The sequence below is a fragment of the Grammomys surdaster genome, unplaced genomic scaffold (genome assembly GCF_004785775.1).
Source record: "Grammomys surdaster isolate TR1022 unplaced genomic scaffold, NIH_TR_1.0 62, whole genome shotgun sequence".
NCBI lineage: Eukaryota > Metazoa > Chordata > Mammalia > Rodentia > Muridae > Grammomys > Grammomys surdaster.
The window spans coordinates 9,027,483-9,043,134 of NW_021604564.1; the positions used below are offsets into that span (position 1 = coordinate 9,027,483).

At 33.9% G+C, this 15,652-nt stretch overlaps 1 protein-coding gene across 1 annotated transcript in view; it reads right to left on the reverse strand.

Annotated features, from left to right (window-relative positions):
- Window positions 1-15,652, reverse strand: part of Naaladl2 (N-acetylated alpha-linked acidic dipeptidase like 2) — a 610,065-nt gene that overhangs the window by 145,167 nt on the left and 449,246 nt on the right. The window contains exon 11 of the mRNA XM_028761198.1: window positions 12,130-12,225. Coding sequence (XP_028617031.1) covers window positions 12,130-12,225 — 96 coding nt within the window. The remainder of the gene's footprint in view (window positions 1-12,129; window positions 12,226-15,652) is intronic.

Below are 15,652 nucleotides of genomic sequence, written 5' to 3' on the forward strand. Positions count from 1 at the left end.
ACCCTTAAAGAGGAAACAAAGAAATACCTCAAAGATGTACAGGAGAAAACAATCAAAAAGGTAAAGGAACTGAACAAAGCAGTCCAAGTCCTAAAAATGGAAGTAAATACAATAAAGAAATCACAAATAGAGACAACCTTGGAAATGAAAAACCTAGGAAAGAAATCTGGAACTGCAGATGCAAGCATCAGCAGCAGAATATAAGAAATAGATGAGAGAATCTCAGTCAAAAAAGATACCATAAAAGATATTGACACAAGTGTCAAAGGAAAAAAATTCCTAACTCAAAAAACTCTAGGAAATTCAGGACACGGTGAAAAGACCAAAACTAAGAATAATAATAGGAATAGAAGAGAGTAAAGATTCTCAGCTCAAAGGGCAAGAAAATATCTTCAACAGAATCATAGAAGAAAACTTCTCCAACCTAAAAAGACTGCCAGAAGATTGAAATCTCAGGAGATAATGGATGGTGGACAGGAGGTAAAGAAAGATGAACACTCCTCTATTTCTGGTGAGATCGCAAGCTCATACAACTACTCTGGAAATCATTCTGGTAGTTCTTCAGAAAATCAAAAATAGTTCTAACTGAACTATTCGACTACCAGGGATATATCCAAAAGAAGCTCCAACATAGAACAAGGACATGTGCTTCATTCTCTTCATAGCATCCTTATTTATAATAGCCAAAGCTGGAAACAACCCGGATGTCCCTCAACAGAAGAATGCATACAGAAAATGTGGTTCATTTATACAATGGAATACTACACACCTATTAAAAATGACTTCACAAATGTTGCAGGCAACTGGATGGAACTAGAAATTATCATCCTGCATGAGGTAATCAACAGACAAAAGTATATACATGAATTATTCCTGTTCAAATGAAACACAGGGACAAAAAATGGAGGAGAGAGAAAAGGAAAGGCCATCAAGTCCCTGTCCCAACTTGGGATCCATCTCATCAGCACACACCAAACCCAAACACTATTGTTGTTGCCAAGAACTGCTTGTAGTTAGGAATATGGTATGGTCTTTGTCTGAGAGGCTCTGCCAGCACCAAACTAAGACAGATGTAGATACTCACAGCCAACCATTAGCCTCAGCCCAGGGACCCCAATGGAAGAGATAGGGAAAAACTGAAGGAGCTGAAGGAGCAGCCCCATAGGAAGAACAATAGTGTTGACTAACCCAGACCCTATCTGTCTTTTATATAGTTTCTAGAGATCAGAATCCCCATTCACATGTCATGTTTAAATTAATAAATCTCAAGTATATTACCCAAAGCACATATACTTTGCTACTCAACTGAATGCCTTTTTTTTTTTTGATTTGGACAATGATGGAATGTTTGGATTCATGAAATGACATTGTTTGTATCTGACTTCAAGAGACTACAGATTAGCCTTCTTCTCAGCCCATTATTTATTAGGTTCTGGAAGACTTGACATATGAAGCTTTGTTGCTGGGTTTTGGGACATGGATGCTGAGCTCTCAGGGTTGTTGAAGGATCCCAGCCTTTGTCTTTTGTCCTTGGATATGAGGTAAATAGCTTTTGCTGCACTGTAACTTAAAGACAGCAATGTCAACTCGCTCTGGACTGAAATTCCAAAGCTGTGAGCTGATAGAAACCTTTCTTTTTTACATGCTGCCCTAAAGTATTTGGTGACTGTCAAAGAAAGCTGAATAACAGAAGTTCTATAAAGAATAGTTCAACTAAGAATGATACATAAAAAAGTGAATTGGATCTGAATAAAATCTGACACAAAATGAAAAGATATTTTTGATAAATTGTGTTTAATAACTCTATGATGATTTTATTTCATTGGCAACCACATATTATTGGGGAAGATATAGATGTGTATTGAACAAATATTGATAAATTTAAGTGAATTATTATTTTATCTATGTCATTATTTTCAACATAAAGTCCTTGAGAAATCTATAGAGTTAAAATTTGATATGCTGTTGTATACTACAGAGAAACTTGCTTTTGCAAGAGGATATGTTGTGTACAAGTAAACTTATCCATTGTTGTGCTCTTTTAAAGTGAACCGAAACTACTGTGTGTCAACAGATGGATTGATGAAGAAAATATATTCATATATACAATGAAGCTTTATACAGGTATATAGAAGAATAAAATTATAATTTCTGCAAGAAAATGGTTATACATAGAAACATTATTAATAAGAAAATAAGAAGATACAGAATGATAATCATCCCATAGATGAAGGATCTAAATATATGTGTGTGTGAGTGTGTATGTGAGTGTGTATGTGTGCTAAATACTGGCCCCAGGGCCTGGTTGCCCTAGGGATAAGCCTTGCTCCCAAAAGTTATCACTAATTGATGCATAAAGATGCCAATAGCCAATAGCTGGGCAGAGGAGAGATAGGCAGAGTTCCTGGGATTCCCAATTCTTGGAAGTGGCCGTGAAATATGATAATACATTGAGAATGATTCTGAGTTTGAAGTGAGTAAAATAATTATGCTTACATGATATTCACCAAGAGGGAGAAAAAGAAACTTGCTTGAAAATACACAGAAGTGTTTATATCTGCTCTGAACAGTGAATCCCTATAACAAATTCAGTTCTCCCAGGTCACCTTATGAATAATTTCTTACTTTTAAAAATACACCTCCTAATCCAATCCTAAAACCATTCATAGTGTATAACATTCTGATATCAGAATTGTCTCCATAGTCCAGCACTGGTTCAACCTTTTCTAATGCACTTGATTTACCCTTTGTGGAGTTTTATTAATAAAAACAAGTTTTTATTTGGCAGTGTTTTAAAATGCTGCAGCTGATATGCATCTCATATTACTTTTCAGAAGCAATATGTTTGGAATTAGATGACGCCAACTCCTCCATTTCTAATCAAAATTACATAAGGTAACTTAAATCTCTTTTTATTATGATTATCTATCTACAACCTTAAATCAATCAGCACAGTTAATTCCTTTGTCTATTGCAAAATAGAGCATGAAGTCAATGTAAATGACCCCTATGGATGTCAGTTTTTCTATGAATTTCTAGAAACCAGCATTCCTTTCTATCATATATATGTGTAATAGTGGAGATGATTATAAATATGTGTGCTGACATGTTGTGTGTCTGTGGATGCCTCCGCCTATGGAAACCCAGCTTTCTCATTTATTTCCACTTTTATTGTTCTGAGGCAGAACCTCTCAACCAAAAAAGAGCTCACCTAAACAGCTAGCCACATTTGCCAGTCTCTCTGTGAATCTCCGCTCCAAACCCTTAGGCAGAAATTTAGATTGAATTCCATTCTCATGGAACATTGAGTGTATCCTCATATTTACACTAGATGTATTTAACTATTAAACAATCTCTTCACCCCAAGAAATTAGCATTCTGCTTTTTGGAAAACGTAACTGAAAAGATTCCGTCTCTTGGTTTAATAGTATGCCATCACTATAAAACATATACATATACATATACATATATATATATATATATATCATAGCATTACAGAAAAGTATGTACAGAAAAGAAATGTATTTAATAATACCTTTCCCTATAGGGGAATTCTACTTGTTAACATTCAATATAGAGGGCAGATATAAAATTGTAACAGATATGCAGAGATGTATTTGAAGGACTGATGAAATATATGTATTACAGATTTATTCTTTACATAATTTATAGGCTTCCTCTATTTTTATTTAACAAGATTGAGTATAGGTATTAAATAAGATAATAACAGAAATGAATCCAATATGTATAATTTTGACTATTGAATAAAATATCTTTAAAGTAGTTTATGCTTTATTTTAGAAGGTAGACATTTTACTGTATGAACCTCTATTAAGTGATATAAGGTCAATATAGTTCCAATCAGTAAAGTTCTACAGGTTAATTTTGTATAACCAAAAAAAAAGTTAACAAAACACTGAAAACATCTGTATGAAATTTAAGACCATAATGCCACAGGGATTGGGCTTCCAAGAAGTAAGACTAGAGGAGGTAAAAATGAATATCTCTGTCACTGATTTGTTCTTCCCATGTGAGCCTCTACATACACACATATACACATATGGCCAGCTGTTACTTAACTCACCTGTGGGACAATGGGACCTACTTTCAGGGCACTGAACTCTGCAGATTAAAGTCTATTATTATAGACTCCAAGAGGTTTCACAGGTCATCCTGATATGTAGCATTATATTAGATTTTTTTCTTAATAAGTAGACAGTGCCTGGAGCTGTTAAATCCCTTTATTGTATGAGTTTGCTTCAACAGCACTTTTTGAAAAGGCATATGACCTTACTTCCTTGGATCCATCTTTTATGCACTGGTTACTAAGCTCTCTGTCTGCATACTTCTAGGCGACTTTGACAATGACATTGTCCAACACTGGTTTAAAAACACATAAATTCCTTCTCAGAGCAAATGAGAAATGTGGAACTCAAAATATAAATCCATTTTCAATTTCAAATAACAGATATGTGCACAATACACAGAATGAAATAATCACCAAAAATGTCACTCTACTTAATGAGATACTGCAATTTGAGTTAAATGTAAAAGCTTTTTGAAATGCATATGTTTGTGCTTCAAAGTTGTCACATTATTTATAGTCATATATATTCATTTTTGTTTTGTCATATATCTTTCAACTGTACTTAACATTGCTCATATGCTGATATTTTTGCTACAAATACAGTTTCAAATCAGTATTCTTTTTGTTTATATGAAGCTTCATTTTTATTTTTACACATTTGTGGAAATGTATGTATATACGTACAAGTATGAGTGTATTTACAGGGCCAGAATAAAGGCATTGGGTTGCTTCAAGATGGATAATTTTATATGTGATTGTGTGATGTATAGTATGAATGGTAGGAACTAAATCAGGTTCTGCTAAGAAAAAAAAAAAGCAGCAAAAAGAGCACTGAGCTGGGGTTCAGTGATATAACTTGATATAACTGAGTAAAATATATACATTCAGAGGGTAATAGTCTTTCTAGTTTCATATCTTATAAATCAGTAATAATTCTTTTAAAACACTGTACCATTGATCAAAATATTTATGTTGATGACTAATATTTTTAATAAAGTAGAGTAAATGTTGATATATTTTATATAATAATAACCTTTTAGATAATAAAACCAAAACAACAAAAACTGATCTTCGCAGGCATTCCTTTAGAAACTATAACATTTTTACAACATAATGAAAAACAATAAACTAAACCCCTCTACTTAAAAAATCATAGCTGCAATGCAATCTCCAAATTTCAGTAAAGGAAGACAGTGAGTTTAATTATACATTTGTGAAGAAAAAACACCTATAATATTTCCTCCTCAAAGCATAAAAGGTTGGATTTAATGTACTATCTTCTTCCTTAGGTGGCTCTAACCCACAGTTTTCATTATGTCATGCGATTTCTGCACTGAATATACTTCCCCAGGATATTATCTGTTTTAGTGTATGATATGAAGACATGAAGTGCAGATCACCACAGAGAGAGTTTACATCAGTTGTCATCATCACCAAGTTCACACATGAAAAGTTTTATATATATACGTGTGTGTGTGTGTGTGTGTGTGTGTGTGTATCCTCTTCTTTTATACTACTGATTTAGAATAACTTCAAATATACACATGGGAATATAAACATATACATAGAGGTAAAAATATATACGGAAGTATAAATATTCCTACATTTGATTTTCTAGAAAGAATGCTTTTTATATTTAGTCCAAACAATTTATCACCTACATTAGAAAATGTGATCATTCGGGTTAGAAATGAAAGTCGAGTATTGTGTTCATTTTAAGACATACACCAGAAAACTTCACTAGCCTCAAAAGTAAAACATGCCTTAGAAACCTAAAGTGACAAAAGCTAAATGAATAATTATGTCACACATGATAGCTCTAACCCACAAGCCATAACCTGAGGAGGGAGGTTTACCAGTTGTAGTCCAGGCAGTGTTGTTCAGCTAAACTTTCTCCAAAAGGACAAGAAAGTTAAGATTTGATTTCTTAATATATATTTACATTTCAAGGATCATTTATTTAGAATAATGTCTAAGATGTTAATCAGTATAGTGGTAACTATGTTACTCAGAAAGGCAACTGATAGGCATATGCAATTAATATCTTCTGAAATGGTGACAATCAACATTAGTCTAATGATATTTATCATTAGTGAAATTGCTGCTAATTTTTTATCACATTACTAGAAATTAAACTAAAAGCTATATCTGTGGAATGAGGTCAAATATTATTTTCTAAATACAGAATATATAAGAATTATTAATATTGATTTCTAGATTTTACCCAAACATTTCCTTACTCTAAAATGTCATCTCACTGAGAAACTTCACTGAGACATGTACAGAAAGAAGAAAAATCAAATATTTAACCTACTTTCCTTTTTGTGATATTATATCACACAAAATTTGTAACAAATGATCAGAGTTAGACATTATTATAGACAAAGTAAAAAGAAAGTCTATTTCAAAGACAATACATCTAAGGACTCCGTTCTTATCATATTAGATGTGCTACATCAGTATAGGATATCCTAATATGATATTAAATATTCTGTAATAATATTAGATATCCTATAACAATATTTGATATACTATAATGACATTAGATATCCTGTAATAATATTAGTCATCCTTTAATAATACTAGACATTTTGTAATAATATAAAACATTTTGTAATAATTAAGCCATTTGTGCTGACAATGCTCCCCATGAAAACTAGAAAGTAACAAACCACCTCGTACCAGGCAAGGTAAACTTTTGAATGGTTAGGGTACTCAAATGACTACAAAAATAATATAGATCATTACACTATCAGTTTGTTTTCCTCTCAGAGGTCAAGGTGAGCCCCACTGTTGAAGACACTCCATACTCAAGTCCAATGACTAGGATCCTTTGAGTTAGATTTCATGTAAGAGTCTTTTGCCTGCCGTCTAACCTCCAAAGTACCAGAAAGCACTATGCAGCTTGCTAAGGGAGGGAAGCAGTCTTACCCAGCTGCAACATCTATGAGCTATGACAATGAGCAGTATGGCAAGATATTTATAAAGTAAGTGACAGTCATACATCAATGGTAACCAATACCTGTCTACTTGGACTTAAGGTCTACTCAACAGGAAGGAAATCATTGCAAGGACAAAAGAAAAATCCTAACTAGTTTCTTTGGGCTAGCATATCATATTAGAAAATAATCTACTATCACCACTTTGCTCAATCAGAATAATTCCAAGTAGTTAACAGCCTTCATCAAAAGTCTTTCCTTACAGAAAATGGAGACCATCCCCCCCCAAAAAAAACCACAACTGAATAATATTCAGAGATTAAAGGACTGGGGGAGCCTAACCTCACTGAACACTGAATGAATCTACATTATAGCTTCTGCTTCTTTTGTTCAGGTAACATCGCATAAGATTTTAAGAGCTAGAATACTAGGAAGTCTGTAGGAAAACACTCTCTCCTAGAAATAGATGTACCAACAAGACCAAAACAATACCAAATTAAAATGGAAATGAAATGAATACACACACACACACACACACACACACTCATGCATGCATGAGCACCTGCACTTAGCAATATTAAACAAAGAAAAAGATGCTACGAATTGAGACCAACACAGGCTCGGAATCAGTAGATTTTTAGGAAGGAAAGAAAGGAAAAATTATAGAACTCTATTTCACTTAAAATCTAATAGTATTTTTTACAGATATTTTTCCTACATATTCTGTGCAAACAATGAAATACAAATTATTTTTTATTTACAAATAAGCTCACAAGCAGAATTTATTCTGACTGTGTCATTGTTCCATGTAAGGGGATTCTACTAATTATTGTTCACAAGTATCACTTTGCTTCAGACACAACTAAGTAAAATATCCACTATCTCAACTCTATTCATGTCTCATGTTCTGCAACTTGATGGATCCCTTTTAAAGTTGTTTCTTAAATTTGGCATTTTTTTCCTTTTAACAAATACATATCATTGATTTTCACACATTATCACCAAAATCTAATTTTAAATCACCTTCAAATAAACTGATGGATACCAAAGGTGAAATGCCTTAAATTTTTTGAATCCCCCTTCCCTGGTGAATTAGTCTCCATGTGTCCTGGTCTGCCTTCTTCCTTCAATGCCGTTACAGAGCAGTGCATATGCCATTTCAAGCCGGGTCTTTCTCCTCTGCTTTTGTTTGTACTACTCCTTGCTGTCATCATTGTCTCTTTTTTGGCATGTAACATTAAAACGACCTACAGATACATCCCTTTGAACCAACTTATATGTGTTTATTGATTTTGTAATTCAAGTGATTTTACCACATGCTTGGTTTATTGTCAACTAAAAGAAATGCCTGGGTAGTTAATAACAGTTTGTGAGATAATTGTTGAAGATTTAGAGACACAGTAAAAAAAACCCTCCTGAGTATAGGAGAAGGAATAAGCTTATTTAAAATATAAATACATGATGGTTTTTAAATGTACTGACTAAAGGATTAAGCAGCAAGGATTTATACTAGTATTTATTCATGCTTTAGTCTTTGAAGGATTTAGTTTGTCTTTTATGATAACTCAAAAGCTAAAATGCGATTTGTAAGACAACTGTGGTAGAGGATAAGAAAAGCCTCTTCCCCATCCATGCAGCAAGTGACACCCTTCAGCAGCTTCACACAGCAGCACCTGACAGCTGAAGCCATGATGGATTACAACGTTTGGCATCAATATTGAGTCTCATTCATTACATTCTTAGGTCCTGTGCTTTGTATCAAAAGAAAAATGCCAAGAAAGATTCAAACCGAGAGAAAAATAAACCTTAGAGGACTGCAACATTGAAGACCTGCTTTCAAGGACTCAATTCACTTAACATGTATGGAGAGTGCTGGGTGTTTTTTGAAGCATTGATTAAATACAGAAAAGCACCAAACATAAATAGTTAACATTTAGTATGTAGAAAATTTATATAGATATAAAATTATATTTGTGTTTTTTAGCAAAGTTCTAAAATGCAAAGAGTTATTTTCTGGGATATGATGATTGATCATATCACAAATATTTACACACCATTTTGTCTTACATCAGTTCTGTTTGAAAATCAACTCTGACTGAAAGGACTTAAGATGTGAATCTTAAATGTTGATTGCAGTTACATGAAGAGTTACAGAAATACTTCAATATTGGCTAATGTTGCATCATTGAGCATTCATATTAAATAACAATATTTTAAACCAACACTAATCACTATTTTCAATTTTATATAGCATGTCTTATAACTCAGTACCAGTTTTGTCCTAATTGGTAAATAACAACATGTACATATTTCTGTTTCCTTACTCAGACACCTGTTATTTTTAAAATGCTATATTGAAGTGTGGAATAGTTGTTAGTAATACACTGTGGCCAAACCACTGATACATGATACAATATTCTGACAACCATAATTCCTCATGCATTAAAATTTACCCTCAATTTCTATATATAGAACATATTGCCAGTATTTCTTTAATTAGACTAACATTATTTTTCCATGTTTATGAACTATAAATCATTATTAGATACAGAAAGTGATAATAGAGAAAAGGTAATTTTTGGCCTTCATGTCCAATTGTTCCTCAGAAAACACAGGTAAAATAGTCTACTTTATAGACAGAGGCTCTTTAAGTTTTAATGATATGAATATCAAATTTGTTGAGAAAATATTAACATCATTCTTTTCATCTCTGTTTCCTAGAAAGAATATAATTAATCTATTACTTTCTATGTTGATAATAAAATAAAATTCAATTGTGAAATATTAATATTTTCTAGGCAAACTAGAACAAAAATTTATGTTGTACAATTCCAAGCTATGTGTTAGTATTATTTATTAAGTGTTTTTGTTGTTGATTATGATGATGAGAAAACTGGATATTAAAATCAAATCACATAATTCTAAATATTTTCTTTACAGATCTCCATTCCTGCTTCTAATTATTTAATACTGAACTCCAGAAGTAAAATTTCTTCCCTTGGTCTATGTTTGAAATGTGAATGCAGGAACTCTCAAGTTTTGGAAGGAGAATTACATTGGTAATGTATATAATGCGTGAAAACTTTCATAGAACTCTAAAGTAGGTACTTACTTTGTTTATGGTTCTTTAAAGGCAAGGAATTTGATCTAATATTCCCTTTAGAATTCTAATGAAGTGTATATTTAGCATCAAATATAAAACACATGTAGGCCCAAGGGAAGCAAAGTATGTAATTCATGTGATACGTAGGTATACTTAGTTATCACATGGGGTGATGAACCTCTGTAAATATTCAGGTTGTGCTCATAGCTACTTGTTTACTCATTCATCTTTTCCCAAAATGCTCTCAAAAGTTCTACTTGTGATGTGGAGCAAAAAATCCAAGCTACTGAGAATCAGTGTGTACTCTTCTTAGATAAGGCCAGATATTTTCTGTGTCTGGAAATTTTATCAACTATACTACTACCCCATTATATGTCTGACGTCAATACAGTCTCAACTTGCTCTTTTACAAAAATGCTTTACTTCTCTAATCAACACAGAATAAGAAGTAAAGAAAAATGTAAAGATTGCATCATTTTGTAATCCTATAATTCTTTGCTTAAAAAGAGCAAACAAATGTAGAATAGATACCCAGATTTTTAAGAGAATTACCATGTATCCATTATATATACAGATGCAAATAATCTAATTATCTATTTAAAATCCTATATCTTCATTTGTATATTCACATACAAATATACATAAATATATGTAAAATGAATAGAATCTGTAAGTATTAGAAATACACTTAATATTTTAGATGCTAAGGAAGGATCTGAAGGCAAATTTTCTTAAGTTATATCTGCATAATAATATAAAAATAAGATGAAGGTACTAAAAATGAATTCAGGCAACTGGAGTTGATTGTAAAGGCAAACGTAATAAATATTATGAGCTTAGATGAATTTTAAGTAGATTGTAATTCAAACTTCACTTTTTTCTAAAACTTAAAAAACTAAATTTACATGGTTCTTAAATATCATAGACAGACATAGACTCTCAGACTTTCAATCCTGATATTATTCAGTGGCCACATGCTGAGATTTGTTTATTTTACCACACTTCCTCTTTTTAAGGAGAAAAACGGCCTGTCACATTTTGCTAAGATTTAAGGATGTTTAAATAATTCTAGTAAGTATATATAAATATGGATTATTTTAATGGTACTGAAATATCAATATACACTGCAAAGTCTATGCCAGAAAGGAAGGCTTTGACAGGTTAGATGAATAATTTGTAAATGTAAACTGTCATAGGATGTCACCTGATAAGAGGAACAATAAATTTATTTTCTCCACTCTGGAAAAATTGTTTTTTTTTAATAATAAAATTATGGCTAAAAATACACAGTAGAAACATGCAATATTAAAAATGCAGTTCTTTAACCAATAAAGCAAGCTCTTCTTATACTGGAAGTAAACTGTGTTAAACAGGACCAGTATGCTGGCTCAGTGGGTAGAGGTGTCTGTTGCCAAGCCTGACAGCCTGGGTTTTATACACAGGACCCACAAGGTAGAAGGCAAGTACCAACTGACTTCAGAAAGTTATCATTTATACTCCATGATCACATGATACATGTGCATTCCCATGTGTCACAAACACATATAAACAAATTAAATGAAAGTGCAAGAGATAAATGTATTAAAAGAAAACTTTGGATAGAAAAGTTAGAAAATTTTTTGTTTTATAATATTTGAAGTTCTTGTCCATTTAAAATGAAAGACAAACTTGATTTTAGAATAAGACCAAGAACAGTATCCATTGATTTGTTTGTTGATTTATTTTTATTATTTTATTTTTATTTGTTTATTTGATATTTTATTAATTTTTTAAATTTATGTTATTGATCTGTTATAAATCCTGCATCATGAACTATATCTTGAATGATTTTATTAACACTTTCCCAAACATTTGCTATCATCCTTACTACTTATAAAAGCATTGTATTGACTGATGTTTCTCTTGTCTTCTACCTATGTTAAAAAAACAACAAACCACAGTAACATAAAAATAAAGAACTTGTTATCATTGTGTTTGTGAGTTCACAAAGGCATTCCCACCTTAGTAATGGCTTCATGGAGGTTGAAAGATGGATCTACTTCTTCAGTTTTTGTTTCATATTTAGGAAAGATGGCCTCAGAGAGAAAACTTGGACCCTGTGACAGACAAAAGAGAAAATCTTCATTGATTTTGGTTTTCATATTTTAATTGAAATTTCTTCCTAAAAAACTATAAATTGACATGCATGGTATGTACTCATTAATAAGTGGATTGGCATGCAGTGTACGTACTCACTAGTAGGTGGATATTAGCCCACAAAAAGTAAAGAATACCCAAGATACAGTCCACAGAACTTAAAAAGGTCAACAATCTGAAGGGTCCAGGTGAGGACCCCTCAGTCCCACTTGGGAGAGAAAAGAAAGCAACCACAAGCATGGAGGGAGGGAGGCGACTTGGGAGGCAAGGGGTATAGGGTGGGGGTTGGTAAGGAAGAACGGAACATGATCTGGTATTGGGTGGGAGAAAAGGACTAAAGCCCTGTTGGCCAGAGGAAAGCATGGAAACAGGCAATCTTGGGATGTAGGAGGTTGGGGTGACCACCCAGAATGTACCAGAGACCTGAGAAGTGACAGACTCTCAGGACTCAAAAGGGGGCCCTTAGATGAAATGCCCTACAGTAGTGAGAGGGAACTTGTGGAGCCCACCTCCAGCAGAAAGACAGGGCATCAAGTGAGGGATGAGATTGCCATCCCACAGTTAAAATTATGACCCATAATTGTTCCTGACTGAAAGAAGTGCAGGGATGAAAATGGAGAAGAGCCTGAGGAAAAGAAGGTCCAGTGACAGGCCCAAAGTGGGATCCAGCTCAAGGGGAGGGCCCAAGGCCTGACACTATTACTGAGGCTATGGAGCACTGACAAAAAGGGAAAAGGGACATATCTACTACCCTTTGAAAGACCCAACAAGCACCTGAAAGAGTCAGATGCAGATATTTGCACCCAACCAATGAGCAGAAGCTGCTGTCCCTTAAGGTTGAATTAGAGAAAAGCTTGAAGAAGCTGAGGAGGAAGGAAACCCTGTAGGAGAACCAGCAGTCTCAATTTACCTGGATCCCCGAATCTCTTGGACACTGGACCACCAACCAGGGACCATACACCAGCTGATATAAGGCCCTCAACAGATATACAGCAGAGGTCTGCCCAGTCTGGATCAGTCAGAGAAGATGTACCTAATCCTCAAGAGACTAGAGGCCCCAGGGAGTTTAGAAGTCCGGTGAGGTAGGGGGTTAGGGGGTGGGCACATCCTCGTGAAGACAGGGGGGCCTGGAGGAGGTATGGGCTATGGAACAGTCCGAGGGTGGACCAGGAGGGGAATAAAATCTGGAGTGTAAAAAAAAGGTAAAAATAAAAGATTAACTTAAAAAAAAGACAAAAACCTATAAATTGCTTTAAGGTTATTACTGTGTGTGAGCTTCATCTGAATGATCTAATTATCCATCCCAGAATATTTATGAATTTAGGTAATTAGAATAGTACTACTTTCAATATGCTATATGCTCATAAAAGGAATTTTCTCACCAAAAGGATAACTTTTCAGATTTCTCTCATATTTACTCTAATTATAATTTATATTTAAAATCATAAAGGAGATGTTTAGACTACAAAATCCCTATTGTAATTTCTTTTCCTATTTTTATATATTGTGTGTTTATGGCTAGATGACAACAGCATTTTTTTTGATAAAAATAACTACCTAAAAATGCATAGGGAAAACAGGCATGATATGTTATTTTAAATATAATGATTGCATCATCAAAACAATAAGAAACAGGTAAAAACACACACATGGCTTTATGGGCTACCTAAAATGTGACTGAGCATAATATCAAAATCTTAGTGTTCAATACCCTTTGTCTATACATCTTTACACACAAAGATTCAGTGCAATGGTCTGGTTTGAGGTTTCTGACTTCTGCTACACTATCAATACTGGATTATCATGATGACTTCTCTCATATATCCAGTTGTTCTATAGGACTTGTCCCTTCACATGCATCAGCTGTTCATAGACGAGGTGGTTGTTGGGGTGGGCCAACTCATAGTCCTGGATCTGGGCATGGGTTGTAGCTGGGTTGCTCAGCCTGGCAGGTCTCCTGTACCCTGACACCAGAGTGAGCTCTGCCCCAGTTAGGCCACTGAACACTTAAGCCATCAAGGGACAGGCCCAGCTCTCCTGATTTCATGACCCTAGGGCTAGCTATCCCATCTGCTGGCATTAGGGAGAAGGAGAGAATAATGGATATTTTAAAGGGACTGAACTTTTAATGCTTTTAATGTGTTTGAATGTATAAAGACTGTGAGGTCTTTATACCCCAGTTTAAAAAAGGTTCGTCCATGGGATATAGGTATAAGGCATTTTCTTAATTAATGAATGATGGGGGATGGCCCAGCCAATTGTGGGTGTTGCCATCTTTAGCTGGGGATTCTGTGTTCTATTAGAATGCAGGTTGAGTAAGCCATGTAGAGCAAGGCATTACAGAGCATCTCCCTGGCCCCTGTATCAATGGGAGCGTCCCAGTTCCTGCCCTGCCTAAGTTTCTGCCCTCATTACTTTGCTATATGAAACTGAGTAAAATAAATCCATTCCTTCCCATTGCTTTTGGTTACGGTGTTTCACCACAGCTGTAGTAATCCTAAGATTTTAGTATTATAGGAAACATAAAAAGTGAAACACGATGTATATAAGTATGTAGCTAGACAGAAGATGATAGGTGGTTAGATAGATAAATATTAATAGACAAATAGAGGGAGTATCATTCTTAAAAGATGATTTAACATATTCAGGCCAACAATGGCTATAAGAAAGTAATTATTTCAATCTGCTTTTTTTTAAATCATACTACGTATTGGTGGTAACCAATAGCAGACAGGAATTGTTTTAATATATTAATTCTTAGAATTATGCCATCAGAAAGTTTTGAAGACACGAGATGATAAATGGTTGAAGCTGTGTCTTTCTGGCAAAGAACATGAACTTAACGTTATTAGTATCTACCAATCCTATTCTCATCCCTCATTTCATCAGGACTGCCAACTGAATACAAATGTGTTAAAATCTGTCAGGTCTCAATCAATACTAAGTATCATAGAACTTTGTACAAATTATATATGACCCAATATTTTGTAGCTATTTTCTCTAAATTGAAGCAGCGTTTTTTGGAAGGAGAAGGGAAAGGAATGAGAGTCAAGGAACACAATAAGGTGCAATGTTGTAACTTACATGGCTTTGCAATTGACCTGACAGGGGCAATTAAGAAATGACACACATATACAGAAAGCTGTGGTCATGTGGGATATCCACTCTGATAAGAGCCATTAACACTATCTTGGAAACTAGCATGTTTATTACATATAGAATAGAGATAACTCTAAACCTAAACTATGACAGGTATGATGATTACTTTGATGTATTCATTACAATTTCACAATTATTTTTCTTAATTTCTCCCTTTTCTCTTCTGTTGTCCACTATCCTGGTCCCCTTTATTTGCCCAATTATTCTCCTTTATGCTTTCATGTCTCT